The sequence below is a fragment of the Macaca fascicularis genome, chromosome 14, assembly GCF_037993035.2.
Source record: "Macaca fascicularis isolate 582-1 chromosome 14, T2T-MFA8v1.1".
In the NCBI taxonomy this organism is placed as follows: Eukaryota; Metazoa; Chordata; class Mammalia; order Primates; family Cercopithecidae; genus Macaca; species Macaca fascicularis.
Window position 1 is genome coordinate 47,723,510 of NC_088388.1, and position 27,856 is coordinate 47,751,365.

Consider the following 27,856-nt stretch of genomic DNA (forward strand, 5'->3'; position numbering starts at 1 on the left):
GCCCCACACTCGCCGGCCCTCCCTTCTCATTGGCCGCTGCCCCGCTGCTCCGACGCCCGCTTCTATAAGAAGCCGGCAGCTCTGGGCCGCGGGCAGAGCCAGCTCGCAGCTAGCGGCGCCCCAGGTGAGTGAGGCGGTCCTTCCAGCGGGCGCCGGGGACCGCCGTCGAGGCTTTGGCGGCACTCGGCAGGCGCGGGGCTGGGCAGTCACCCTCCCGGGAGGCAAATTGGTGGTCTTACGGAGTCAGATTTGGGAGGTCGGAGTTGTACCTCTGTAGACGCTTACTCTTCTTTCCTCCTACGCTCTTTGGGGAGAAGACACTTTTTGAGGGCCTCCTGTGTGCCAGGAACAGACTCTACCCATCATCAGATTTCACCTTCACAACAAACGCAGGTAGATATTTCTTGAGTCCCCAGATGAAGAAACGGGTTCAGAGTCCAACCCAAGGCTGTGTGACTCTTCTATGTTGGCAGAAAGAGAAAGACTTTTCTTCCTTCCCTTCCTCTCCATCAAAGGGCAATATCTCTTTTTTCTTCTCCCCCCATGAAGGGAAGCCTCCCTTAAACAGGCCCCCGAAGAAGAGGGAGTCTCAGATGCAAAGCTTGGCATCGCACTTACCATCGTCACCACCATCCCAACAGACTACTAAGAGCTTGTTGCAAGGTCGCAGTTGACAAAGAGGACTAGGTCCTTGCGGTTCAGAGTCAGTTAAGAGTCCAGGTAAACTCAGCCTCTCCTTTGGCGTTTGATTTTCAGAGGTTTAAAATGAACTCCTCATTGATGTCCCACTCTGCTAATCCAGGAAAAGTTTAAAGAAGGGGGGTGGGTGGAATTCTAATATCAATGTTTCTGAAAAGTTATAATCTGTGGTTTACATATGTTATCAGGGAGGTCCATCTGTGCATGTATTATTAGATTATCTCCAGATAAGGATGTGTCTTCTATTTCCATTTTCTCTACTAGTACCTTTATTTCCTAGAATACTGCTTTTCATGGGTAGTGTTTTCTTTTGTATTTCATCTCCACTTTCATCCTCATTCCCACCCCTTATTTAGAAAAGAAAATCAAGACTCTTTAGAGCATTCCCTCCCTCTGAAAGAATCCTCCTTGCTGTTTTTAGTTTTGTCTTCAAACAATATCCACGCTTTCAAAAGACTAATTCAGTAATGCTTTGTGCATCCTAGATCAGGTAAATATAAATTACACTTGTTTTACTGATTAAACTAAGGGGAGAAAAGAGTTGGTCATTGTGTGCGCCTTGACCTCTACTTTACCAAGGGTTGTGTCTGTTGATCTTCTGAGTGTCTTCTCGGTATTTTTTCCTTATTTGCAATGGTGGGTCCTGCACAGCAGTGCATCCTTAGTCAGGGCAGGAGACGCAGTAGGGGAATGACTCTCTGCCTTTCATGAGAAAGGGGTACCAGTTGGTATTAGCTGATTAGAGTGTTGCTTTAAAAATAAAATGCTGGCCGGGCACAGTGGCTCAAGCCTGTAATGCCAGCACTTTGGGAGGCCGAGACGGGCGGATCACGAGGTCAGGAGATCGAGACCATCCTGGCTAACACGGTGAAACCCCGTCTCTACTAAAAAATACAAAAAAAAAAATACAAAAAAAACAAAAAAAAAAAAAACAAAAAAAAAAACTAGCCGGGCGCGGTGGCGGGCGCCTGTAGTCCCAGCTACTCGGGAGGCTGAGGCAGGAGAATGGCGTGAACCCAGGAGGCGGAGCTTGCAGTGAGCCGAGATCTGGCCACTGCACTCCAGCCTGGGGGACAGAGCAAGACTCCGTCTCAAAAAAATAAAATAAAATAAAATAAAATAAAATAAAAATAAAATAAAATAAAATAAAATAAAATAAAATAAAATAAAATGCTTATGTATTGATGAGACGCCGATTCAAATAAGTGTGACCTATTTTATCTTACCAGGTTAGTATTGTGGGTTTTTTTCCCTGAAAGAGTAGGAGGGGGCAGGTGGGTTGAAGGGGGAAAGGAAAAAGTAACAAGGCAAAATATTGAGGTTCTGAAAGGGGTTTGGGGTTAATTGAATGGAGGAAAAAATAACTGATTCCTCATAAGCTCTGTCAACCAAGCAAAGTTATGGCGAAGTTTGAGTAACCATCAAAGATCTGTGTCCTATAAGATTATTTTGGGGTTGGGAGGAACAAAAAAGAAGGTGAGAATTTTCTTCTAGTTTCTTAGCAAAAGTTCCTTTTCAGAACCTTCATTTTTACCATGACTTAAACAAGGAGGAGGGTTTCCACATCTTTTTTTTTTTTTTTTTTTTTTGAGATGCAATCTTGCTCTGTCACCCAGGCTGTAGTGCAGTGGCACGATCTCTGCTCACTGCAACCTCCACCTCCCAGGTTCAAGCAATTCTCCTGCCTCAGCCACCCGAGTAGCTGAGACTACAGGTGTGTGCCACCACACCAAGCTAATTTTTGTATTGTTAGTAGAGACCGGGTTTCACCACATTGGCCAGGATGGTCTCAATCTCTTGACCTCGTGATTTGCCCACCTCAGCCTCCTAAAGTGCTGGGATTACAGGTGTGAGCCACTCACATCTTAATATAATAATGTATGTCTTTAAATAAATCAAAATAATATAAATGCCTTGCATATCATAAATTTCAATTAATGTATCCTTCACCCTCCTCTCCCCACACCCTCTAAGGAGATGTTGGCACAAAACTTGATCCATTCAAGAATCAGGTAAAGAAAATAATTATGAACCCTAAAGGGATGGAGCCATGACTGTTAGTACCTTCTCACAATAGCAACTTCCAGGAGAGCTTAGGGGCCAGTTTTGAAAATTGAAGGAAATCCTCATTCTTTTTTTTTTTTTTTTTTAAGAGACGGGGTTTTACTCTGTCACCCAGGCTGGACTGCAGTGGCACGATCATGGATCACTGCAGCCTAGAACTCCTGAGCTCAAGTAAGCCTCCTGCCTCAGCCTCCCTCCCTAGTAGCCGGGACTGCAGGTGAAAGCCACTATGCCCGGCTAACTTAAACAATTGTTTTTTGTTATTGTTGTTCATACAGCATCTCACTATGTTGCCCAGACTCTTCATAGTAGCTTTTGTTGTTGTTGTTGTTTGTCTGTTTGTTTGTTTTGACATGGAGTCTCACTCTGTTGTCCAGCCAGAGTGCAGTGGCACGATCTTGGCTCCCTGCAACCTCTGCCTCCTGGGTTCAAACTATTTTCGTGCCTCAGTCTCCCAAGTAGCTGGGATTACAGGCATGTGTCATCATGCCAGGCTACTTTTTGTATTTTTAGTAGAGACAGGTTTTCACCGTGTTGGCCAGGCTGGTCTTCAACTCCTGACCTCAAGTGATCCACCCGCTTTGGCTTTCCAATGTGCTGGGATTACAGGCATGAGCTACTGTGGCTGGCCTCATATAGTTTTATAAGAAGAGTTTTATTCCAAGCTCCAAGAGATTGTTGAAAGACAAATTATCGAAGATCTAGAATTCTGCTGGTGTTACCACTGACTGGAAAAAATCAGTGGCAACTTTTCTTTACCGTTCTCTGATCCTTGCTCCCAGTTCTTAAAGCTGATGTACACGATGAAGCTAGTGGTTGGCCAGGAAGTAGCTTATATTTGCAGAATCCTCTTCCTTCTGCATGTCATGGTGACGGTATCAGGAAACATGAGGACTCAGTAAATACAGGCTAACTCAGTACATTTTACTTTGGGGTCTTTATTTGTTTGCAAAAAAACTGCCGAATTATTTGCTTGAGATTTGGAATTTAATACACTTTAGGGATTTTATAATAAATTAATGAAACTGAAATCACCTTGATACAAAACAATACTGACATTTTATATCATAAAGCAACTTTTCCACATGCCTGCTATTATAAGAAATATGTTAATCATCTTGTAAAATGCCTAATTCCTAGGGCAAGAAAAATTTTTAGCCAGAGGTGTTTAGAATGTCTATTTCATTACTTTAACATTTTCTCTTTTTTTGAAGACTGGATAATTTGGGACATATTCCCCATTATTTGAGATAATACTTATTGAGTACTTAGTGTAGGCTAGCAACTGTTCCAAGAGGTTTATATAAATTATAACTATTTAATTCTCATAACAATAAGTTTATATATATTTAATCCTCCTTATAATCATGAGAGTGGTGTTGATTATCCTCCCTCTAAGTTTGCAAATAAAGAGATTGATACCCATAAAGATTATAACTTGCCTAGATGGATTTGCAGAATGATTTACTACTAGCAATTTGTTATATTATTTTGCATCTCTCTTATTGTTTACATTTGCACACTATAGGACAACGTCACCCATACTCTGTGTTTAATAAGAAAAGTCAATCTTTGAGTGGTAATTGAATGGGTAACAAACATTTCTGAAGGTTTTCATATCCCTAAAAGCATTTTGAGAATGCTTACCTGAGACCATCCCTGAATTTTTAGCCCCAGAGTCACCAATTTGGTATTTTCTGTTTATACTTAAGTTTACCTTGAGAAATGGTCACTTCCTTCGAAGTGGAAAATCTCATAAGATCTTTTGCTTCTCATCCTTTAAATCCTTTCTCAGCAGAGACTCATGGATGGGCTAGAAGCTGTATTCAGTCGTCTTTAGAAGCACATGGGATATTGATCAAAGGGGTGGGGAGGTGGGGAGGTGGGAAGGTGAGGGGTGGTTGAGTGTACTCCTTGGGTATCATGGCTGGGATCTCAGTGTCCCTTCTCTTCTGCTTCTTTGTACTTATTGAGAAGTCTATCTTCCATTTTCTCCTTCCCCATAAACAAGTGTGTGAATTCTTTGGAGGCAAATTGTCTTGTTTTAAAATTTTTACTGCCCTAAATTTGACTGTGGTGCTTTACACATGTGAATATGCTTGGGTTGAAATTTTATTCATTTTACCATTAGTAATTGTTTGAATCACAGAAAAATCCACATAATTATTCAGTTTAACTGACCATTTAGTTTTATAGCGTTCAAAGTAGAAATTGTTTTAATTCTAGAGACTAATTTGGCATAATTTAAAAATCTTGGTAGTTTTAGAAACTTGAACCCAGTGAATTCATAAATGTTGGTTAAATTTTGAATTATGTGTCTCTAACTCTTCTTGGTACCTGAAGTATCCTAGTTTCTTCCGTGAGGAAAATCTCAGAATAGCACGCCACGTTATGGTGTTTTAAAACAAGTGGGAATTTTGTATGTTATGAGTTCCAGTAGCTGTTTGGTAACTTAGTTTTATATTAGAAAGGTTAAGTAGCATGCCCGAGGTCATACACTGATAAACATGAGGCCAATAATTAGATATATCTGACTTCACATTCCACATATTTTCTTACACTGTTTTGCAGTGTAAATAAGTGGTTGAGAAGATACCAAAGTAGATATCTGGTTCATCTTCTGAGAAGCAGAGCTAGAATTCTCCTGGCTAGCAGTTATCCATCTAGTGCACATATGTCTAGAGCTGGCCAGGCCTTTAGTTTACAAAATAAATAGAAAGCCTTGTCCCCACTCTGGAGGAGCTTGCTGCCTTGTCAGAAGGTGAGATATGTTCAAATAAAACATTTGGGGAAACCATTTGAGACCTGGTATAATGAAGTGCTAAGATTGTGGACAGGGCGGGGAGGAGGTAGGCCTTCCTGACTAGGTCAGGCTACAATAGTTGGGAAGACTACAAGAAGCCAGCAGGCTTGAGTCATGCCCTGAAAGAGGGATTGGTTTAGAAAAACATGAAAGGGAACTACTAACATGTATTGTGTGCCTGTTCTGTTCTAGGCAGGTGTCAGGCAAAGTTTCATCTTATTTTGGTCTCACTAGATTCTTGCAAAGCTTATCTGCATATCTAGGTTTTATAAAAGATTAAGAAACTGAAGCTTCTAGAAGTAAATTAGCCCTTAGTTATCAAATATTGTCTGCATTGTGCACCTTCTTTTTTAGCCCTTTGTCTTTGTTTTCATACTTTAGTTTTAGAGAATTACTCCAGATTCATCATGATTGAAGACAATAAGGAGAACAAAGACCATTCCTTAGAAAGGGGAAGAGCAAGTCTCATTTTTTCCTTAAAGAATGAAGTTGGAGGACTTATAAAAGCCCTGAAAATATTTCAGGTAAGCATTTTCCATAGTTTTGCACAAAATTCTTCTAGAAATGAATCTCTAAAACTATATTTAAAATACAGAGCAACATAGCAAGACCCCATCTCTTAAAAAAAAAAACAAAAACAAATTTAGCTGGGTGAGGTAGTGGACACCTGTAGTTCCAGCTGCCTGGGAGGCTGAGGTGGGAGAATTGCTTGAGTCCAGGAGTCCAAGGTTACAGTGAGTGAGCTATGATCACACCACTGCACTCTAGCCTGGGTATCAGAGTGAGATTTTTTTTTTCTCTCTCTCTCTCTATATTTATGTATGTTATATATATAAATTCTATATTTATATATAAATTATTGCAAATTCTTCAGAGGTGGAGTACAAATATTTGTTAAGAACTTACATTTCTAAAATAGTGCTGAATTCTAACAAGGGATACAAACAATTTACAGAAGAGGAGATACAAATAGCTACTTTGGGAAATGGGGGAGAAAAAATTCACTTCATAGATTTTAGAGAAGCAAATTTTAATTTTAATGAAGTATTACAATTTTATTGGTATTTAATCAGACATTTTAAATTATATACTTGAGATTTAATGATAGTCATAGTATATTTAATGATATTATTTTCATGTAGCAAAGATTCTATAATGACACTGTCCCCTACTGTCAGAGCTTCATTGCATTGGAGGTGCATTACCCTCCAATGCACCTTTGGCACGAGGGTAAATTTGTGTACCATGTAGGGAAACTATCTGGTAATACGTATTATGAGCCTTAAAATGTTCATACTTTTGACTCATAATTCTAATTTCGTAAATCTGTCTTAAAAATATGGATCAGTCAAGCAGAACATGAATATTTATTGAGTCCTTACTATGTGTCGGGTACCACACCAGACACTAAGGATGTGGAGCTGGACGAAGTTAACACAGTGCCTGTTCTCACAGAGTATATAATCTAGTGGGAAAGGCAACACTAAACAAACAACTGCTATAAGTGAATAATTACTATGTGTAAAGTGACATGAAACAGAAGTACCACATATTGTGACAGCGTTGAACTTGGGGGACCTAACTGAGTTTAAGGGCTCAGGGACACACAAAGATGTATTGTTTATAGGAACTAAAAATTATAAATAATCCACTTGTCATAATATAGGGGATGTTGAATTGTGCTAGCGGAACACCACTGTGGTTAAGCTCTGGTCTCCAGAGACAGACCACCTGAATTCAAATCCTTGCTCTGTCACTTATTACCTGGGTGATCGTGGGCAAATTGATTAATCTCTCCACACTTCAGGATTTATGTCCATAAAATGAGAACTCTACCTACATCATAGGGTCATTGTGAGCATTAGTACAGTTAATATCTCTAAAGTGCTTAGGATGGTACAGTACAAAGTAAGTGATCAATAGATGTTAGCTATGTTAATAATCATATGACATACTATTATATAGCTGTTTGCAAAGAATATTTCAAAGAATTAAAAATCTGAAATATAGATAGTCTAGAAGAGCTTGTAATGAAAAGCATCAGTTTTCTTACCTAACACATACCATATTGTCAGTCCCACTCCTTAGAGGCAACCTCTTTTAACTATTTCTGGCCTTTAGTTTTTTTGGTGGTGAGTTTATGAAACCTAAACATTGCTCTTATATGTCTTTTCGAGTTATCAACTTCACACTATATTCATTTACTTTTTATTATGAACAATGATACTGGTACCACCTCCCTCCCTTCCCTCTCCCAGTCCTTCCAAATCTGATAATTGTATTATTACTTTTAGCTATTCTATTGATTACTTTTGAGTCTTTAAATAAAATACCTGTGTGTCTTCTTCCATCAACTTTTTAAATTTAATTTTTAATCAAAAAATAATTGTGCATAGCTTAAGAACAACTCAACCCATACTATAAAACATATTTTTTTAAAAGCAGTCTTTTGCTCCATCTCTCTTCATTCCTAAGTTCCATTTAATTTTTTTGCAACCTTATGTGCAGAAGCTTGAGTTAATCACACTCATTAAATCACGTGTACACTATCATTGTTGATTTGTGCAACCTCTTCCTGTTTTATTTCATTCTTCAGTTCTATCTCCATTTCTCTCTTCTGATAGAGAACTGCTCTCATATGTACATTGAATTACTTTTATCTGCACTTTAGAATATGTAGTTTTTGTGTGTGCATATATTCGTAATTTATATAATCATATTGTGCTATAAAGATTCTTTTTCCCATCCAGCGCTGTGTTCTTAAGACCTGTGCACGCTGTTGTGTGAACATCTCATTCATTCTTCTAACTGCTACATGGTGTTCTCCGGGTGTGTCTCCATCCATTTTACTTATCCCCCACCTTGTGGAGGCAACCTTTTTCAACTCTTTAGACTATTTTTCTAATATTTACTTCCACACTTATAAATTATATGCTTATTCTGCTTCTACTTCTTGATTTCTAAAATTATAGGTAATTATCTATTGATTTTCAACAATGAAGCAAAAATTTAGGTTTCTTGACACAACTCCCCTTCCGATGGCCTCTTCAACTTCCTTTCCACTCGTCTTCCCAATGCATTTGTGTCCCGGTTTTTGGCTCTGTCAGTCTTTAATGTTTTTATTATTAAGATTATGTAAATATTGTTTGAAGAAGAGCCATAGTATCCACCTTTGTGACTCTTCCTTTCTTGTGCAACAGGATTACAGCATAATGTTTAAGCGCATGGACTGTGGACCTGGACAGCCTAGATTTGAATTCTGGCTCTGACACTTGTCTCCTGTGTGCTTCTGGCCGAACTGCTTAACCTCTCTGTGCCTCTGTTTCTGTAATTGAAATGACGGATAGGGAATGTTTCACGTACTACTTCTACTTTATCTGAATTTTCCAGACTGTGTTTTTCTTCCAGATGAACTTTGAAATTATTTATTACATTTCCTCACCAAATTCCATTGAGATTTAAATTTAGGAATAATTGACATTTTTGTATCTTTTTTTTTTGTCCTTCAAAAACATAGTTTGGATTTATATTTATTCAAGTCATCATTTAGAAAATATTTACAAATGCATTATTAATGTAAAAATTTATAAGAAATAGATGAAATGAAACTCTTCTCTACACCTGATCAATCCCAGTATATTTTACAACTGACTTGTATTGATTCTGTGATAAATTTTATGTTCCCAGATAAACCCTGCCTATTCTAATTTCCTAACATCTCCTATCACTCACTCCTCTTTCTTGTTAGCTCACGTTCCCTGATTTTTTTTTTTTTTTTTAGAAAGGGTCTCACTCTGTCACCCAGGCTAGAGTGCAGTGGCACAATCACAGCTCACTGTAGCATTAACCTCCTGGGCTTAAGTGACCCTCCCACCTCAGTATCCCAAGTAGCTGGGACTTCTGGTGTGCGCCACTACACCTGGCTAATTTATTATTTTTTTGTAGAGACGAGGTCTTGCTACATGGTCCAGGCTGCTCTTGAACTCCTGGGCTTAAGTGATTTTTCCACCTTGGCCTCCCAAAGTGTTGGAATTACAGGTGTGAGCCACCATGCCTGACCTATTCTATCTATTCTTTAAGATTCATTTAAGTTTCTGCCTGCTCCATGAAACTTTCTACTCTCTCTTAAGTCGTAATGCTTTTCCCTTTGCTGAGCATCTGCATCTGAACACTCTTTACTTTATTTTCTTAATCTTCCATATGTTAGCCAACTAGAATGTAAATACCTTTATGTCTTTCCTTTATATTCTTCGCAGCTCTCACCTAGTTGCATGGGTGTTCATTAAGTTATTTTAGGATGCACTGGTTAGTATTGGAGATTATCTGCTCTAACCTTCTCATTTTTTTAGATGAAAAAACTACTGGGTGATTGGTTCTCATGTTTCATTATCATGTCCCCAGCACTCTTCCTAAGCCACCCAAATTGGAAAGAGAACATACCCTCCTCCCACACTTCTACACACAGCACCCCCATCTTAGGCTGACTTGGAAGAGGTCAGAAGAGGAGATCTGGTTCAGCTGTTACTAAGACTGTAGCTTAAGAGATTTGAGGTATTAAATACTCTGTGCTCAAGCTGTTCATCTAATTTTATTAAATGAATTTTTGAAAGTGAAACTCTTCTTTCTCCAGGACTAACATTGGTATCACTTTTTGAAAACTAGCTTTTATTTATGAGAATTTTCAAAAGATTCCTCTTAGCCAGGAAACTTAATAATATTTTAATTTGAATTCTGATTAATTCTGACAATCTGAAGGGCCCTTAGTGTGTGTTATTTTATTGGTTTCTGGAGGGTGGGATGAATTTTGAAAACTTTTCTGACCGGTACATAATTTTTAAGAAGGAATTATTTTGTTGTTGGCAGCACTAAAAACAGCCTTTTCCCCTCTGGCTGTTCTGAGAAGTCTGAATCGGATTTTTGGTGGTAATGAGAGCAGCCTGCTCACAGACTGTTAACATTCGAGGCAGTGACATGAAATCTTTACCCTGTGCTTTACACAGGAGAAGCATGTGAATCTGGTACATATTGAATCCCGAAAATCAAAAAGAAGAAACTCAGAATTTGAGATTTTTGTTGACTGTGACATCAACAGAGAACAATTGAATGATATTTTTCATCTGCTAAAGTCTCATACCAGTGTTCTCTCTGTGAATCCACCAGATAATTTTACTGTGAAGGAAGATGGTAAGTTCGAAATGTGAAAATACTACTTAGAAGATGAAACACCTAATGTGTGTTCAATCTTATATTTATCTTGAAAACATGAAAATAATAAAACACAATCTCTCCAAGTTGCTTATAGTCTGGTAGTGAAGGGAACACAAAATATAGTTGCTCAAGATACCAAAGAAAAATTATAAAGCAACATTTGATCTAGTGTAAGAGAAATGAAAAAGAAAATCTTGAGTATAAGAAACAGCTGGGTGTGCTGGCTCATGCCTGTAATCCCTGCACTTTGGGAAGCCAAGGCAGACTCACTTGAGTCCAGGAGTTCAAGACCAGCCTGGGCAACATGGACAGACCCAGTCTCTGCAAAAAATACAAAAATTAGCCAGGTGTGGTGGCATGCACCTATGGTTCCAGCTACTCTGGAGGCTGAGGTGGGAGGATCACCTGAGCCCAGGAGGTTGAGGCTGTAGAGCCGAGCTGAGATCATGCCACTGCACTCCAGTTTGGGTGACAGAGCAAGACCCTGTCAAAAAAAAAAGGAAAGGAAAGAAAGAAAGAAGGCAGGAAGGCAGGCAGAAAGAAAGAAAGAAAGAAAGAAAGAAAGAAAGAAAGAAAGAAAGAAAGAAAGAAAGAAAGAAAGAAGAAAGACATCACAATTTGGCATAATCAGGGATTGATTATCTCTCATTCCAAAGCATCAACATTTCTTGATCTGAAAAACCTCTAATTCACAATCCCTGAGCACTTAGTAAGTCTCATAAGACTTGGCATCTAGCGGATAGTAAATGAATATTTAAATTTGTTGCAAATGTTGACAGTTGCTGACAACTATGAAGTGACACACAATACGTATAGCAGGGGACTCGTCCATGGCCTGTTAGGAACCAGGCTGCACAGCTGCAGTGGGCAGCAGGTCCAGCGAGCCTTACCGCCTGAGCTCTGTCTAGGAGTGTGAACCCTATTGTGAACTGCGTGTGCGAGGGATCTAGGTTGTGTGTTTCTTATGAGACTCCAATGCCTGATGAAACCATCTCCCGCCTCCCCATTCTTGGAAAAATTGTCTTCCACAAAACCACTTCCTGGTGCCAAAAAGGTCAGGAACAACTGATGTACAGCATTCCTTCCAAAAGCAAATGAGAAAGGAATAAAGCCTCCTAAAGTTTCAGATACTCAGGTAGCAAAGATAAAGGTTAAGATCCCTACTGGTGAAAAAATCCTTGAAGTTCACTCGAGGCAAAAGACAAATGGATAGTTTAGGTACATTTTATATATGGTACTCAATCTAAAATAATCTCTTCAGATTCTGTCCACAATATTTAAGGTGTAATCAGGACTGCTATTCATCTGCTATGCGTTCGTACAGCTATATAATTATTAAAATACTGATATATCTCCACTTCTGGCTGGCAGAGAGCTACTTCCCCAAGTCCCTTGAGGGCTCTTCACCATGCCTGAAGCCTCTGTTGCTCCAGATACCGGCCCCCCACCAGGAAGTCCCACACCCATCATTAACAACTAAAGGGTTAACACCTTGCAGAGCAGAAGCCTAAGACTCTGCTGATGTCTCTTTTGAGCGATTACTGCTCCTGTTGTATTTGTTGTTAAATCCCTTGAATATCACTCCTGGATATGTTAGAAAGAGCAATACACTGGGGCAAGAAGAGCTGAGTTCTAGTCCTCTGTCTTCCAAGAGGAGTGCATTACCTAGGGTAAATTACCTCTCTGGAATTTGATTACCTCATCTGTAAAATGCAGAGGTGTATAGATGACTAAATAGTTCAGTTGATACATCAGCCTTGTGACAGATATTTCTGCTAAGAAATAGGGATACAAAAGATATAGTCTCCACCCTACAGTTGTTTCCAGTCTTTCATGTAAGACAGACAATAAACAGGTACATTATAATAAAACGTAGTAAAAGCCTTTAGAGAGAGACATAAAGTCACAGGAACCGAGGGAACAGATAATTAGCTCTGTCTACAGGATCAGGGAAGGCTTTACGGAATGAGAAGATCTCATTAGATTTGGGTCTTGAAGGATGTGAAGGATATTCTCAGGAAAACAGAAGGGCAGGGTGGGGCAGGCAATGGGAGTGGAATAGCTACTCCAGACAGAAGAGTAGCATTTATAAAACCCCATGGTCTTATGAGGGCTTGTGTGTCTGAGGAATGGTGAGAAGATCAAGGTGGCAAAGACAAATGATTTCTAAGATCTTTTCCACTGGCAAAAATAAATGAAGTTTTTATTAAGTTTGTACCTTGGTCTGTAAATAAAGTTGTGCATCCTTTTTCTGCTTTTGTAGAATAACTAAATATGTAGCTTAAGCATTTTTAAAACTTTTAGTCTGTTTCTAAAGTACAGTATTTCTCCAAAACTTAGAACATCAACCTGAAGACTCAAAAAAAAAATTAAAGTTCAGAAATTTTGAATAAATTTTACTTTTTAGAAATAGGGCAATTTACTTAACTCGTACAAATCTTGCCTTGATGTACAACCTTAAATTAAAACTCTCATCCAACTGAATTTAATTTTCTCTTCTTTATTGTCTTAAGATTGTCTCTTCAACTTTTAGTGCTTCTTTTTTTTTTTTAAATTTTCAGGTATGGAAACTGTTCCTTGGTTTCCAAAGAAGATTTCTGACCTGGACTGTTGTGCCAACAGAGTTCTGATGTATGGATCTGAACTAGATGCAGACCATCCTGTAAGTATTTTCTTTCTTTTTTAAGAAAAAGTCTTGCTCTGTTGCCCAGGCTGGAGTGCAGTGGCACGATCTAGGCTTTTTTTGTTTTAAGACCAAGTCTTGCTCTGTTGCCCAGGCTGGAGTGCAGTGGCACGATCTAGGCTTACTGCAACCTCTGCCTCTTGGGTTCGAGTGATTCTCCTGCCTCAGCCTCCCAAGTACTGGGATTACAGGTGCCCACCACCACACCCAGCTAATTTTTGTATTTTTAGTAGAGACGGGGTTTCACCATGTTGGCCAGGCTGGTCTCAAGCTCCCGACCTCAGGTGTTCCACCCGCCTCGGTCTCCCAAAGTGCTGGGATAACAGGCATAAGCTAGCACCCTGTAAGTATTTTTAATAAATACATTTATAAAAGCAATTTAAAGCAAACTAAAAATTAAGGGCAATGTTTTTAGAGAAAGTGTTTTTTCTAGACTAAATGAGATATTGTTTTAATCAAGATTTCAACAAGTGTTAGTAGACCTCTATATTGGTGGAATTGAGACTAACTGCCTGAAAAACATAGAGCTTCATTTGTTCCAAAATATCTGTCCCATGCCCAGCATTCCTATTATTAAGAGCTATTCAAAAGGTTATACTAAAATGAAGATAGCGTCTGCAGTTTTTATTTAAATGGGCATGGGTTATTGGACAGGGAGATAAGTAAAAGCAGGCCAGAGAAAGACTTGCCACCCACACTGCCCAGCATGATTGGTTTATTAGGCAGTTGATGAACTAGGAAGTTGTGTCCTGAGAAAATTGTACAGTACAGGCAAGAGTTGGAGAATTAGTAAATCTAGAGCATTTCTGGGAGGGGAGGAGAGAAGAGAGTGCGATTGTGAAGTTCAACAGACCAGGGCTTTAATGTAGCTTCTCTCACGTGTTAGCTGTGTGAATGTGACCTTTGTATACTACCTTAGACAGCCACCAGATGATGTATCCAATTATTCTATAATCTTATTGAGTAACTATTGCAATTAATTGCAGTACTTGCCAGAAGGGAGCATGTAGTCTAGTTGAAAAGCTAAAGCACACATATATAAACAAACACACACAAGATAAAATATAAAAAGCATGCTAGGTGAAAATTTTGCTTCATGAAAATATTGCCTCAAAATGTACATAAGAGAGCAAACACTTCTAGCTGAAGAGATCAGAGAAAGGCAACATTTCAACTGGGCCTTAAAAGATTTCAGCAGATAAGAGATGGAAAGGAAGAACAATTCAGGAGGGAACAGTATGCGCAAAGGTTCAGAGGCAAGAAAATCTGGGGCATGTTTATGGAAAGGTGAGTACATCAGTTTTACTGATCTACCAAGTCCTGCTGATTTTCACCTCCTAGGTATTTCTTAAATGTGTTCTTTATTCATCCCTACTACCACATCCCTTAACTGGTCTTCCTTCCTCTAGCCTTGTCATCTTCAAACACCTCCTTCTTATCCTCATTAGAATGATCTAAAACCTCAATATGACTATTATTCATCTTCTCTCTTAAAAATCACCAATGGCTCCTAGGTACATACTTAAAAGAATTGAAAATATATGTCCATACAAAAACATATACACAAATGATTGTAACAGCATTATTCTTAATAGCAAAAAAGTGGAAACAACCCAAATGTCCATTAACTGATAAATAGATGAAGTATGGTATATTTATATAAGCAAATATCATTGGCCGTTAAAAGAGATGGAACACTGGTATGTGCTGCAACATAGATGAACCTTGAAAACATTATGGTAAATGAAAGAAGTTAGTCACAAAAGGTCCCATATTGTATGATTCCATTTATATGAAATGTCCAGAACAGAAAAATACATAGAAACAGACAGTGGATTACCGGTTGCCAGGAGCTGGGGAGGGTTGGGGTGGAGTTGGAGAGTGATTGCTAATGAGCATGGTTTTTTTTGGGGGGGACAAAATCTTTCTGAAATTAGATGGTGGAGATGGTTGTTTAACTCTGTGGATATCTAAAAACCACTGAATGGTTATTTTATGGTATGTGAATTATACCTCAATAAAGTTGTTATTAAAAAAACACCAGTGGGTTCCCATTACCCAAGGCTAAACTCCAAGCTCCTTAATGGACCTTTAATTTGCAGACCCCAACTAGTTTCAACATGCTCTGCCTTACTCTCCAAGTTTGAGCAACATGGGGTTGCTTGTATTTTCTTAGGCACATGCTGGGTTTGTTTGTTTGTTTGTTTGTTTTAATCACTGTGCTATTTCCACTCCTCTTTTGTGTCTTAGCTCGAGTCGAGAGTAATCACTGGGAATCCTTCCCTGAACCACACAATCGTTTTAAGTGTGCGTGCCGTTCTGTACATATCTGTGCAATATGATGAGACACTTACTGTATCATTTTACAATAACAGGTTCATGTAAACTCCTTTAAGCCCCAGGCTGCTTTGTTCATATTTGTTTTTCCAGATTTTAGCACAAATCATAGTAAATCTGTGCTCTCTCATAGATCTGTGTTAAAGAGATGAGTCTCATTCTCTCTTTTCAGGTGTCCCCTTCTTTCCCATTGTTTGCATTTTTGGCTGTTTTCTCCTGGGCTTTGATTTTTGATTTCTTATTTTGTCTTTTTTTTTTTTTTTTAAGATAGAGCCTCCCTCTATTGCCCAGGCTAGGGTGCAGTGGCACCACCATATCTTGCTGCAGCCTAGAATTCCTGGGCTGAAGCCATCCTCCTGCCTCAGCTTCCTGAGGAGCTGGGACAACAGGGATGCACCACCACACCTGGCTAGTTACAATTGTTATTTAATTTTTTTTTGTACAGACAGAGTCTTGCTTTGTTGCCGGGCTGATCTCAAACTCCTGGGTTCAAGTGATTCTCCCTTGTAGGTCTCCCAAAGTGTTGAGATTACAGGTGTGAGCCACCACACTCAGCCATTTTGTCTAAAAAAAATTTTTTTCATGAGTATAAATTCTAATGTTACTATTTTGTCTGCTATTTAAATCATCATTATTTCTGCAAATGGCAAATATATTCGCATTTTGTGATAAAATCTAAGACTAGATTCAGTTAAGTCACTATTTCAAATATTAATTACTTTTTATTATTAATTACTATTATGGGTAAATATAACTGAAGATATAGTCAAATGATTAAGGAAAAAAACCCTCACCCTTGGAAAAGAGCCATATATTTAACTGGGATGGTGGTTTCCTTATTCTTTAAACTGTTTTATCTTTGTGGCCACTACACTATCTTTGTATCCATTATATCTTTTATCTTTGTAGCTACTGGAGTATAAAGCTGTCATGTAACATTGACTTTAAAATAAAAATGATCATAAATCTCTAAATAATGCTTGCTCATAGTAGCAATTATGTAGCCCTTTAATGTAATAGCTCTAGTAATAATGAAATGTTTCCCGAATATCATTTGTCAAGTTTTTTTAGTGTGGATATTTAAAAATATGTCTTTAATTATCAGGGCTTCAAAGACAATGTCTACCGTAAACGTCGAAAGTATTTTGCGGACTTGGCTATGAACTATAAACAGTAAGTATATTTAAAAAAATGTAGCCAACTTTGAGATAATAAAATAAGTGAATAGAATAAATTGTGTTCATTTGGTAAGTAGAAAGTGAAATAAGTGCCATTATTTATTAAATGCTAATTCAAAACAACTCCTTCCCTTTATCTCATTAGTGGAGACCCCATTCCGAAGATTGAATTCACTGAAGAGGAGATTAAGACCTGGGGAACCGTATTCCAAGAGCTCAACAAACTCTACCCAACCCATGCTTGCAGAGAGTATCTCAAAAACTTGCCTTTGCTTTCTAAACATTGTGGATATCGGGAGGATAATATCCCACAATTGGAAGATGTTTCAAACTTTTTAAAAGGTAATAAGCTAATTAATTTTTTGTAAGGGGGTTGCTGAACTCTGTTTTGATCATGACAGCATTTTTTTTTTTTTTTTTTTTTTGAGACAGAGTCTCTCTTTCTGTTGCCCAGGCTGGAGTACAGTGATGCCATCTTGGCTCACTGCAGCCTCTGCCTCCTGGGTTCAAGCGATTCTTCTGCCATGGCCTCCCAAAGTGCTGGGACTACAGGCACCTGCCATCACACCCGGCTAATTTTTGTATTTTCAGTAGGGATGGGGTTTCGCCATGTTGGCCAGGCTGGTCTTGAACTTCTGACCTCAAGTGATCCACCTACCTCAGCCTCCCAAAGTGCTGGAATAACAGGCGTGAGCCACCGCACCCGACAATGACAGCATTTTTAATAGAGTAATAAAGCGTAGTGATATGGGAGGTCAGAATTTTCCCGTACTCTGTCCTGGTGTATTGGATCCAGGATTGGGCACCGCATTGAAGGATAATCATAACCCGCAGCCAAGGTAGAGGAAGGTGAGCAGAATTATAAGGAGATTTGAAATTGTATAACAAAGTAAAATTTGAAGAATTCTTAGGGTGTTTAACCTAGAGATTTAGGGGCTGTTATAGCTTTATTTAAATAGTTGGAAGGATCTTTATAACGGAGGGATCACTGTGCAACTCTAAAGTAAAGGACTGTTGTATAGAAACTTCAAGCTTTTGGCCCAGAATAGAGAATATCTTGTTAAAGAGTGATTTGAAAATAGAACAGGCTTATGAGATGGTTAGTTCCTCATCTGTGGGGGTGTTCATGCAAAAGCTTCACACCCATTTGCCAGGGATTTGGTAGAGGAGATTCAAACATCTTGGGGAAGGTTAAAGACCTTTTCCACATTAAGATTTTATAATTTTAGCAAGAAAAAAGATGGTGCTAGTAGAGACATAAACAAAGGGTAAGGACAATTTTGTTCCTTTTAGTTCTTTATATTTGTTTGGTCCAGGCCTCTTTACTGTTTTTCTAGCTAGTATAGGAAGTAAAAGGAGCAGTGATCTATCTCCAAGGGTTTACAGTATTTAAGAAGTATAAATTTTCCCTTTTATCTCAGTAGATAATCTCAGCAGATTACCATAGTGGAAAAAACAAAGAAGTTATGCTGTGACTGAAAAGAATTTAGTTTATTTCCATAATGGTCTGAAATTGCTGTCTTTGAGTTTCTTACATAGACTTAAAAAATCTACATATCTATTTAACTCCTTAACAGTATTCAACAACTATACACAAAACTAGAAGAAATAAACAGGAAAGAGCAATACAGTTTCTACGAGGGAAGAAATTATGTAATTGGTTTCCATAAAAACTAAACTTTTGAAAAATAGTGATTAAGGATGATAGAGAACCAATGCACATAACATTGATAGACTTATAAAGATGGACAAATATACACTACAGAAATTGTAACATCAAATTTGCATGAGATTTGGAGGAAATGTTTTGTTATGCACACAAAACTGAAAGCTGTTCTCTTAGGGTCTGGAGCCTGGGCTGGCTGCAGAATGTGTTGCTGAAAATGCTTCAAGGTCAAATATCAAAGAGAAATCAAAACTAACAGAAAGTTCAAGCAAAAGTTGGAAGGGAATACCTGCGCTATCAAATATGGTAGACACTAAACACATTTGGTTTTTTGAAATTTAAATAACTAAAATAAATGTAAATCAAGAGGTTGGTTCCTCAGTCACACTAACCACATTTCAAATGCTCAGTGGCTACATGCGGCTAGTAGTTGCCTTACTGGGCAACACAGATATGGAGCATTTCTATCACTACGGAAATTTTTACTGGACAGTGCAGTCTGCCCATCAGAATGGGAACATCCAAACACAACACAGCTGGATGGAACTGGAATACCAGAGTTGTGAGGGTTTGAAATGAAGGCCAAGATTAGGGCTTACAGGGGTCTCCCGAGCCACTGAATCCTAGTGGCAGGCCTCTTTTGCAGTATGCATGCAGTCTTGGCTGTTGGGAGATGGAAGAGCACTATCCCGTTTAGATGAAAGAAAGGGACTACTTTACAAGAGATGGTACTGGCTAAAAATGGCGCAGCTTCAAAAATGGCTCTGATTTAAATGAATATATCTTGTTAATGAGTTTTAACAAAAAGAAGATTATCTAGGAGATAGTATAAACCCTTTAGGGAGACAGCAAGGTGTTGTATGGCATGAGGAGATCTGAGTTGTCATTCTATCTTTATCAACTAATGTGTGGACTTGGGCACATTATTGAGTCTCTGAGCCTCCATTTCATAGTTGTCACAATAAGAAGAAACATCCTTAACTCATGTTGTAAACATGAAAGGAGATGTGATATGTAAAAGGTCTAACTCATTGCCTGGCCTGGCCGTAGCAAGTGCTTAATAATAATTAGTTGCCCTTAATATGCATATGATAAATTTTAGTTTCCATGTCCTCCATCAAAGTGTTACTTGGTGCCACTAGCAGAACTAAAATGCTGCAGTCAGGGGTCTATTCTGGTAAAGATTTTCTTTGTTTTCTCCTTTGCTTTGCAGAGCGTACAGGTTTTTCCATCCGTCCTGTGGCTGGTTACTTATCACCAAGAGATTTCTTATCAGGTTTAGCCTTTCGAGTTTTTCACTGCACTCAATATGTGAGACACAGTTCAGATCCCTTCTATACCCCAGAGCCGTAAGTACTTCTATTTCAGCCATGAATTCATCAAATGGTTATTTATAATAATGGCATCTGCCTTATGGGTTTTTTTTTCTTTGGTGTGTGAGGATTAAATAAATTAGCACATGTGAAGCATTTAGAACGGCGCCTGGCATGAAATACATATTCCATGCTCTATTACGTGATAGCCATTATGATTATTAATTGACAACCTATTAGGTGCTAGCTGCTATTCTGAGCATAGGGAATGTAACACTGGAAAAAATCAGACAAAAATTTCTGCCTGCATAGAGCTTGTATTCCAGTGGGGATATAGATAATAAACAAACAAGTAAATGTATGCAAATGTTGCATCGGGTGGTGATGAGTCCCATGGAGAAAAATAAAGCCGAGAAAGGGGGATGGAGGAGGGTGTAGGTGTGTGGGAGTGTGTGTGTGTGTGTGTGGCTGTTTTGAAAAGGGTGATCAGGGAAGGCCTTGCTGAGAAGGTGATATTTGAGCAGAGATCTGATTTGGGTGTGTATGTGGCAGGGTTGGGAGGTGGGGGTGGCATGTGGATGTCCATAGATACCTGATATGCACTTATATGTGTGTCTGTGAGTGGCCAAGGTTTTGAACCAAAATTGTTTCTTTATTTGATTAGTGTCCTTTGTGATCCATTACCAAAGTAATATCACCCAATCATTAGAATAAAATATTGGATTGCGATTTGATTGAATGGTTGATTATGCACTTATGTTAAGCACTGCAGCATGACAAACTTGTACCTCTATTTCAGAGATACCTGCCATGAACTCTTAGGTCATGTCCCGCTTTTGGCTGAACCTAGTTTTGCCCAATTCTCCCAAGAAATTGGCTTGGCTTCTCTTGGCGCTTCAGAGGAGGCTGTTCAAAAACTGGCAACGGTATAAATCTGGAATTAACTGTATAGATCAGTCATTTTCACCTGGGGTAGGGTGTATGAGTATCTGTGTAGTTTAAAAGTACGTATTCAGAATGACCATTAGACAATTTGTCTTTGCTTGGAGGTTGCAGTGAGCCGAGATTGCGCCACTGCACTCCAGCCAGGGGGACAGAGTGAGACTCTGTCTCAAAAAAAAAAAAAAAAAAGAAGAGGAAAAGAGAGGAAAGGATAAAGAAAAGAAGAGAAAAGAAAGGAAAAGAAAATTTGTTTTCGTTCATAATCTTTAATTCAAATAACATTAAAGAAAGATGTAAAATTTTAAGGTTTATCAAAAGGAGACATGAGCTTTAAAAAAGGTAGAGAAAAACAAGATTACAATAATATGTTATCTATCTTTTATTTTCCTATAAAAAAGATAGGTTTCCTTAAAATTATGCTAAAACGTTTTTGAGTACTAGGTACAAGGCACTGCTGGAAATACAAAGATGAGTAAGGCCTGGTTTCTACCTTTAAGAAGCTTATATACTATTTGAGGAGACAATTAGGTCAAATGAGATAGCCTGTAGCAAAGTTCAGCTTGCTCTGGGAGCATAGAGAACCTGGGGGAGTTTTCCTGGGAGAAGGACATCTGGATTAGCTGATGGAAAATGAGTGATGTGCTGAGCAAGGAAGGAAATGCATCTCAGGATAAGAGATGCACAAGGAAAGACAAGGAGGTGCTTGATGTGTCTGGGGAAACAGCGAGAAGCTGGAGCAGAGTGTCCAAGCATGGGGGAGGCAGTGTGAAATAGGACAGTGCTTCTAAAACTGTGGTTTGGGGACCCTTGGGGTCCCTGAGACTCTTTTATGGGGTCCTTGAGGTCAAAATTGTGCCTAGATAAAAGATCCATTCAAAGCACACAGTGGATTTTAATATAACAGGCAGTTCATTGACATAATTCAGATCCCGCATTGCAGTTGAACTTTAAAAATCTCTACCCACTTGTTGAGTCTTCATGCAGAGTAAAAGAAGAATATCCACAACTATACAAAAAGACTATTAAAATATTCAACCCTTTTCTAACTAGGTAACTGCATGAAGCTGATATAACTCATGTACTCAAACAGTATATCCCAAAAGGTTAAATACAGAAGCAGACACGAGACTCCATCTGTACTCTGGCCAGACATTAAAAAGATTTATAACATTGTAAAACAATGCTACTTTTCTTACTTTTTTGTTTTGTACAATATAGTTATTTTTATTAAAACATTATTTATGTTACCATAAAATGAGTTTATTAAATTTTAAAATTAATTAGCAAGCATTCTTCCCTCAGTTTTAATTTTTAATATGGCTAATATCGTGATAATCTATACATACATGCACAAAAAAAGCTTTGGGGTCCTCTAATTTTTAATAGTATGTAAAAGTCATCAAAACAGAAGCTTGAGAAGTACTGGTTTAGGATGAGGCCAGATTGTAGAAAGACTTGTGAACTAGACTGGGATTTTGGACTTTATTCTAGGGTATTTGGGTCAGTGACTAAGAATTGTAATTTGTTTTTAATTGAATTCTTCAGTGTGTGAGAATAATATTGATTTTTTTTGCAGTGCTACTTTTTCACTGTGGAGTTTGGTCTGTGTAAACAAGATGGACAGCTAAGAGTCTTTGGTGCTGGCTTACTTTCTTCTATCAGTGAACTCAAAGTAAGAGTTGCAAATCTTTGTATATAACCATATTCACCTAATACAATTGATAAAACCTGAAATAGTTTTTGGTTTTGAACAAGAGGTTACTATGGAAAATACTTGGGGGTGTCACTAATCATTACCTGAATGTATTTTTCTCTATTTCCCAATTATATATTATATAATATAATCCAAATGTGTGTATGTATATATATACACACACATATATAAATCAGAATTTTATAAGGGCATCTATGGGGAACAGCAAGCTACTTCTTTTGCTGGAGTATACTGTGGGTTGAATAGCGCTGTGGAAAATAAGTTTGGAATTGTAGGTTGGGCCATTGCATTAGTAATACACACACACATTAAATATTTTGATGTATTTCTGATATACATGAAATGGTATGTATATAATATATTTTAAATAAGAAGTGTTTTGAAGTCTTTGCTTACAAAGTCTTGCTGTTTCCTCACCATTTCTGATATACTAGCAATAACTTCTATAATTTCTAGGGAATTCTTTGAGATTTATTATTCATTCAATGAATAAATAAACTCATGTTTGTTGAGTAATGAATGTGTGTGAAACACCATCCAAGGTACTATCTTGCTTTCAGGGAGCACTTGATGGTGGGTATACGAGTCATACACAGGAATAACTAGTGCTAGGTAGAAAGTAGGTGACATAATACAGGAATAAGTAAGTAAAGATCCTTGGGTGACTTTTACACAAAGAAGAGAGGAAGAACAAAGCCATGGAGAGGATCTTGGGGGCATTTACAGGGAAGAGCAAGCCATTTCTTTTGCTGGAGTGTACTGTGGGTTGAATAGAGCTATGGAAAACAAGTTTGGAATTGTAGATTGGGGCCATTGCATTAGTAATATGTTTAGAGGTGTGCCAGTATGAAAATAGATATTATTCTTTGATTCACTGACTCTTTGTCTTCTAGCATGCGCTTTCTGGACATGCCAAAGTAAAGCCCTTTGATCCCAAGATTACCTGCAAACAGGAATGTCTAATCACAACTTTTCAGGATGTCTACTTTGTATCTGAAAGCTTTGAAGATGCAAAGGAGAAGATGAGGTACAGTATATCTTCTTCATGCCTTCATTTTCTTCAGCAAGAGATCAGCCCCATGATGGTAACAAGTCACAGAAGTAAGCAGCTAGATAATTTGAAGTCCACAAGGAGCCTTCTGTCTGTAACACATCTTCCTTTCATAGCAAGTATCTAGAGTATGTTGTGTATAAGGATTTTGCATAGTTGCAAATATGTATCAGATACATTGAGAAATTGTTTTCTTTCCAGTTCTTCAAATCACAAAGTTTAGTAGTTGAACAGGGAAAATAAATGATATGCAAATTACTATATAACAGCATGGAAAGTGACAAGAGCCTTGGAGAGATACAGATGAAACATTGTTCTGCATTTTATGCAAGAGCAATTCATTTCAGGTGGACGAACAGGGTACTCTTGATGTTATTTGAGAAAGGACTTGAAGGATAGGTAATATTTAGATATATTAAGTTTTAGGCTGAGAGATAGCAAGAAAAAAGGTCAGGATGTTGAGAAATATAGGAGATACGTACAACGTAATCAAAGCTACGCTTTATTAATCAGCTAAGTGTGTGGTTAAGAAAGGAGGGTATTGGAGGCAGAGAAACTTTTTAGAAGATTCTTGGAACACTTCAGGTGAAAACAAATGCCTGAACTAAGACAGAAGTAGTAGGAAAGGAAAAGACTTTCGAAGCAGAATCAATGAGACAACATTGAGTGGAAGCGGTCATGAGGTCACATTGTGATGATGGGGATCGATAGGGGTTGAAATCATAGTTCTCATCTTTCAGAGAAACCATTAGTTGGGGAGTTAGGCCATTCGCGAAACCAAATAATAATACTAGCAGGGATTCCTCTAGCATAAATGGCAACTTTATGCAAATTAGAAAAGGGAATCCCCTCTGTGTAGACCAGGTGGATTGCCAGTTGGATTTCAGCTGCTACTCATGTATAGTTGTCCTCAGCTGCATATTTATCCCTAGGAGTCCTGGGCATGATTGTTCTTGGAGGTGCCAAATGGGAGGTTCAAACAGTGGTTTGATAAAGGAGGCAGAACTTTAATGCTTGAAAAAAGGGCAGAATTTAGGTCATTTGAAAGGAGCCTAGAGGGAAACATTCTAAGCAGAAAAAATCGACATGTGCAGGAGGTAGGACCATTCCTAGTCTATTTTGGGGTACGTGAGTATGTGTGTGTCTGTATGTGTTATATAAACACACAGGTTACATGTGTGGGTAGGTATAGTTATGTAAGGCATGGCTGAGGGATCTGTTACTATGTGGTCAAGTGTTGTAATGAAACAGTTTTATGTCTACTGATAAAACTACAATAATTGGTCTCCTTACTCTAGTCAAGAGATGTATACAGTAATAAATGATTAATAAATCCATGTAAGGGATCTTTCCCTAGTGATACCAGGGATTTATGACTACTTTAGAAAATAGTTATAAAATAGTTATAACTACTTTAGGTTTCCCACTTGTGTGGGATTCCAGGGGGCCTCTGCAAATGCAGTGTAGAGAAGTAGGTCAGATTGGTTGCATGCATATCTAACAAAAATTTGTCTTTTGCCTAGTATGTGAAATAGATTCTGTTGTTTGGTTTTCATCATTCACTCCCTAGAAATTGATTGTCTTCTATTTGTTTTCTTAAATAGAGAATTTACCAAAACAATTAAGCGTCCATTTGGAGTGAAGTATAATCCATATACACGGAGTATTCAGATCCTGAAAGACACCAAGAGCATAACCAGTGCCATGAATGAGCTGCAGCATGATCTCGATGTTGTCAGTGATGCCCTTGCTAAGGTCAGCAGGAAGCCAAGTATCTAACAGTAGCCAGTCATCCGGGAACATTTAAGCATCAACTCGGAGGCCTCTGGGTCATCTCTTGCTTTTCTTGAAAACCTGATCTTGGAGGGACAACATCTTCTGGCCAAACAATATTATCGAACCCCACTCCTTAATGAATCGCTGGTCTTTGAAAATTTGTACCTGGATATTCTATTTACCACTTATTTTTTTTGTTTAGTTTTATTTGTTTTTTTTTTTTTTTTTTTTTTTTTTTTTTGTGGTAACAGCTTTAGTGAGACAATTTATATACCAAACAAGCCATACAAGCCACTGACCACCCATTTTTAATAGAGAAGTTGTTTGACCAAATAAATAGATCTAATCTCAGCCTAACTCTATTTTCCCCAATCATCCTTGAGTAAAATGACCCTTTATGATCGCTTAGAATACCTTGAGGAGTATTATGGCGCTGACTCATATTGTTACCTGAGATTCCCTTATTTCTAAAGTATCTGTTACTTATTGCTGAATTTGTGCCAAGCTCAATCACATTCACACTAAAATTTAACAGGAGACCCAGCTGTCTTTGTTGCCAGCATGAGCAAAAGTATAGAGGCCTTTGCACATGGAGGATACCTAGTAAAGAGCAAGTAGTCTAGTTTCAAGTGTAGTATCTTGTAGGGAAATGGGAGTAACTAAGCCTGGAAAGGTTGAATGGGGCATAATCATTAAGACTAGGCTAAGAATTTGAGACTTTATTTTTTAGGCATTAGGGAGCTCCTTCCCAAGTGACTATCTTCCTTGAAACTTTGTTTTCTTTCAATGACATCACATGATACTGGTTTTATTCTAGACTATCTATCCTACTCATGGGTCCAAGGGAAACTTAGTGGAGATGCAACTTGCATGAGGCTGTACTCAGACATTGGTCCTAGGTATTATAATGGGATTGTCCCCAGATTAACAGGAAGCATTGTTATCAGAGGGAAGGTTCAAACTGAGATAGGTAAGAGAAGCACAAAGCAAAAGATAGAAAAACAGTGCTGAGTACTTTATTTCTAAGGTATAAGGTGAGGCCATAAACAGAAAGGCATGCAATGAGAGTAGAGGCTGCAGAAAAGGGGAGGAAATAGAATGTCAGAAGGTCAAGAAGAGCGGTTTAGGACTGAGACTGTAAGTAATGCAATGATTGAAAGGAATGGTTTTTATGCAGAGTCAGCTGTGTAGCACAGGGAGTAAGCAGTCCTGTTATAAATGGGTGAAGCTGAACTCCAAAATACAAGCCTATGTCTCTTTAATTGGCCCCTCCCTCTAGTCACTAAATGAAGATGTTCTTCAAGTTTCTGTCTTTGCACTTCTACTCCTTTTGCCATCTCTTCATGGGGAATGTCACCCAGATACATGACTTCAGTTCTTATCTATTTGCAGTTATAACCCTGACATCTTTCTTGAATTTTTTTCCCCCTTAATTCCAACTAACTCCTGGATGTCTATGTAGATGTCTCATAATTTAGGCCAATGCTGTACAACTGCATGTGGCACCATCCACATAGAATGAATAGAGGTTGTTCAATATGGCAGCCCTGTCAAGCATCTCAAATTGAACAGGTCTATAAAGGAACTCAGAATCACTTGAATGTCACAGTCCATCAGCTTCCTCTCCCAGTAATTTAATTTGCATTAATGGTATATTAAACATCATATTTTCAATCATTTTCATGTTTAGTCAGCTACTTAAAAATAGGCTTTTTTTCACATAAATAAATCATATACCATTTAACATGTTTTATTTCAACAGACTACTAGATCTTTTAGTACTTCTTTGTCCTCAAAATAAATTATAAAAAAACTTTGCATTTCATGTCATATTATATAAGAAATATAATTTTGAAGAATAATTCATGCTGTTTTAAATTTTTACATTGTTTGTACATTTTAATAGCTAATCAACTCTTAAGTGTATATTTGATGGTAAATAGATGCTAGCTAATCTGGAATCATTTGAAATATTGATCATCTGATTTATAGTTTGGTTCCAAGGAAATCTATTGTAAGCAAATCATAATAGCAAATCTTAGAACATGTAGAAAAAAAGAAATTAAAAAACAGATAGCAAATAACACAAATTATGCATACTATATGTGATTATTTTCATACAACTTTGATAATGGTGAAGAATCATACTTACTAAATTTTGAAATGAAGATGTTTATTTAAAATCACTCTATGACTAAAGCACATGAGAATAAATGTTAAAGGCACAGCCTTATAATTCACAACTTTAGAAACATGGAATTTTTTTTTTTTTTTTTTTTTTTTTTTAGATGTAGTTGCCCAGGCTGGAGAGTGCAGTGGTGCAATCTCGGCTCACTGCAAGCTCTGCCTCCCGGGTTCACGCCATTCTCCTGCCTCAGCCTTCTGAGTAGCTGGAACTACAGGCACCTGCCACCATGTCTGG

The 27,856-nt window shown here is 38.1% G+C and overlaps 1 protein-coding gene across 6 annotated transcripts; it reads left to right on the plus strand.

Moving 5' to 3' along the window:
• Nucleotides 1–94: 94 nt before the first annotated feature.
• On the plus strand, nt 95–27,395 carry TPH1 (tryptophan hydroxylase 1). 6 transcript variants are annotated; one of them, XM_065528417.2, is made up of 15 exons: nt 95–124; nt 318–393; nt 550–720; nt 1,121–1,189; nt 2,674–2,711; nt 5,948–6,090; nt 10,567–10,750; nt 13,336–13,436; nt 16,900–16,967; nt 17,118–17,314; nt 19,852–19,987; nt 20,751–20,877; nt 22,470–22,565; nt 23,501–23,634; nt 25,263–27,395. In XM_065528417.2, exons 6-15 carry the CDS (start codon nt 5,974–5,976, stop codon nt 25,435–25,437), a joined length of 1,335 nt encoding a protein of 444 aa, XP_065384489.1. In that variant the 5' UTR covers nt 95–124; nt 318–393; nt 550–720; nt 1,121–1,189; nt 2,674–2,711; nt 5,948–5,973; the 3' UTR covers nt 25,438–27,395. The 6 variants fall into 6 exon arrangements, with proteins under 6 accessions (XP_065384489.1, XP_065384491.1, XP_065384488.1 ...); XM_065528419.2 differs by lacking the exon at nt 2,674–2,711 and having other exon boundaries at nt 95–720; XM_065528416.2 differs by lacking the exon at nt 1,121–1,189 and having other exon boundaries at nt 95–720.
• Nucleotides 27,396–27,856: the final 461 nt, after the last annotated feature.

Coding starts and splice junctions, on each gene's coding strand:
- TPH1 (XM_065528419.2), top strand. CDS start 5,974: ATGATTGAAGACAATAAGGAGAACAAAGACCATTCCTTAGAAAGGGGA. Junction 13,437..16,899: donor AACTAGATGCAGACCATCCT/GTAAGTATTTTC, acceptor TTTAATTATCAG/GGCTTCAAAGACAATGTCTA. Junction 19,988..20,750: donor CCCTTCTATACCCCAGAGCC/GTAAGTACTTCT, acceptor CCTCTATTTCAG/AGATACCTGCCATGAACTCT.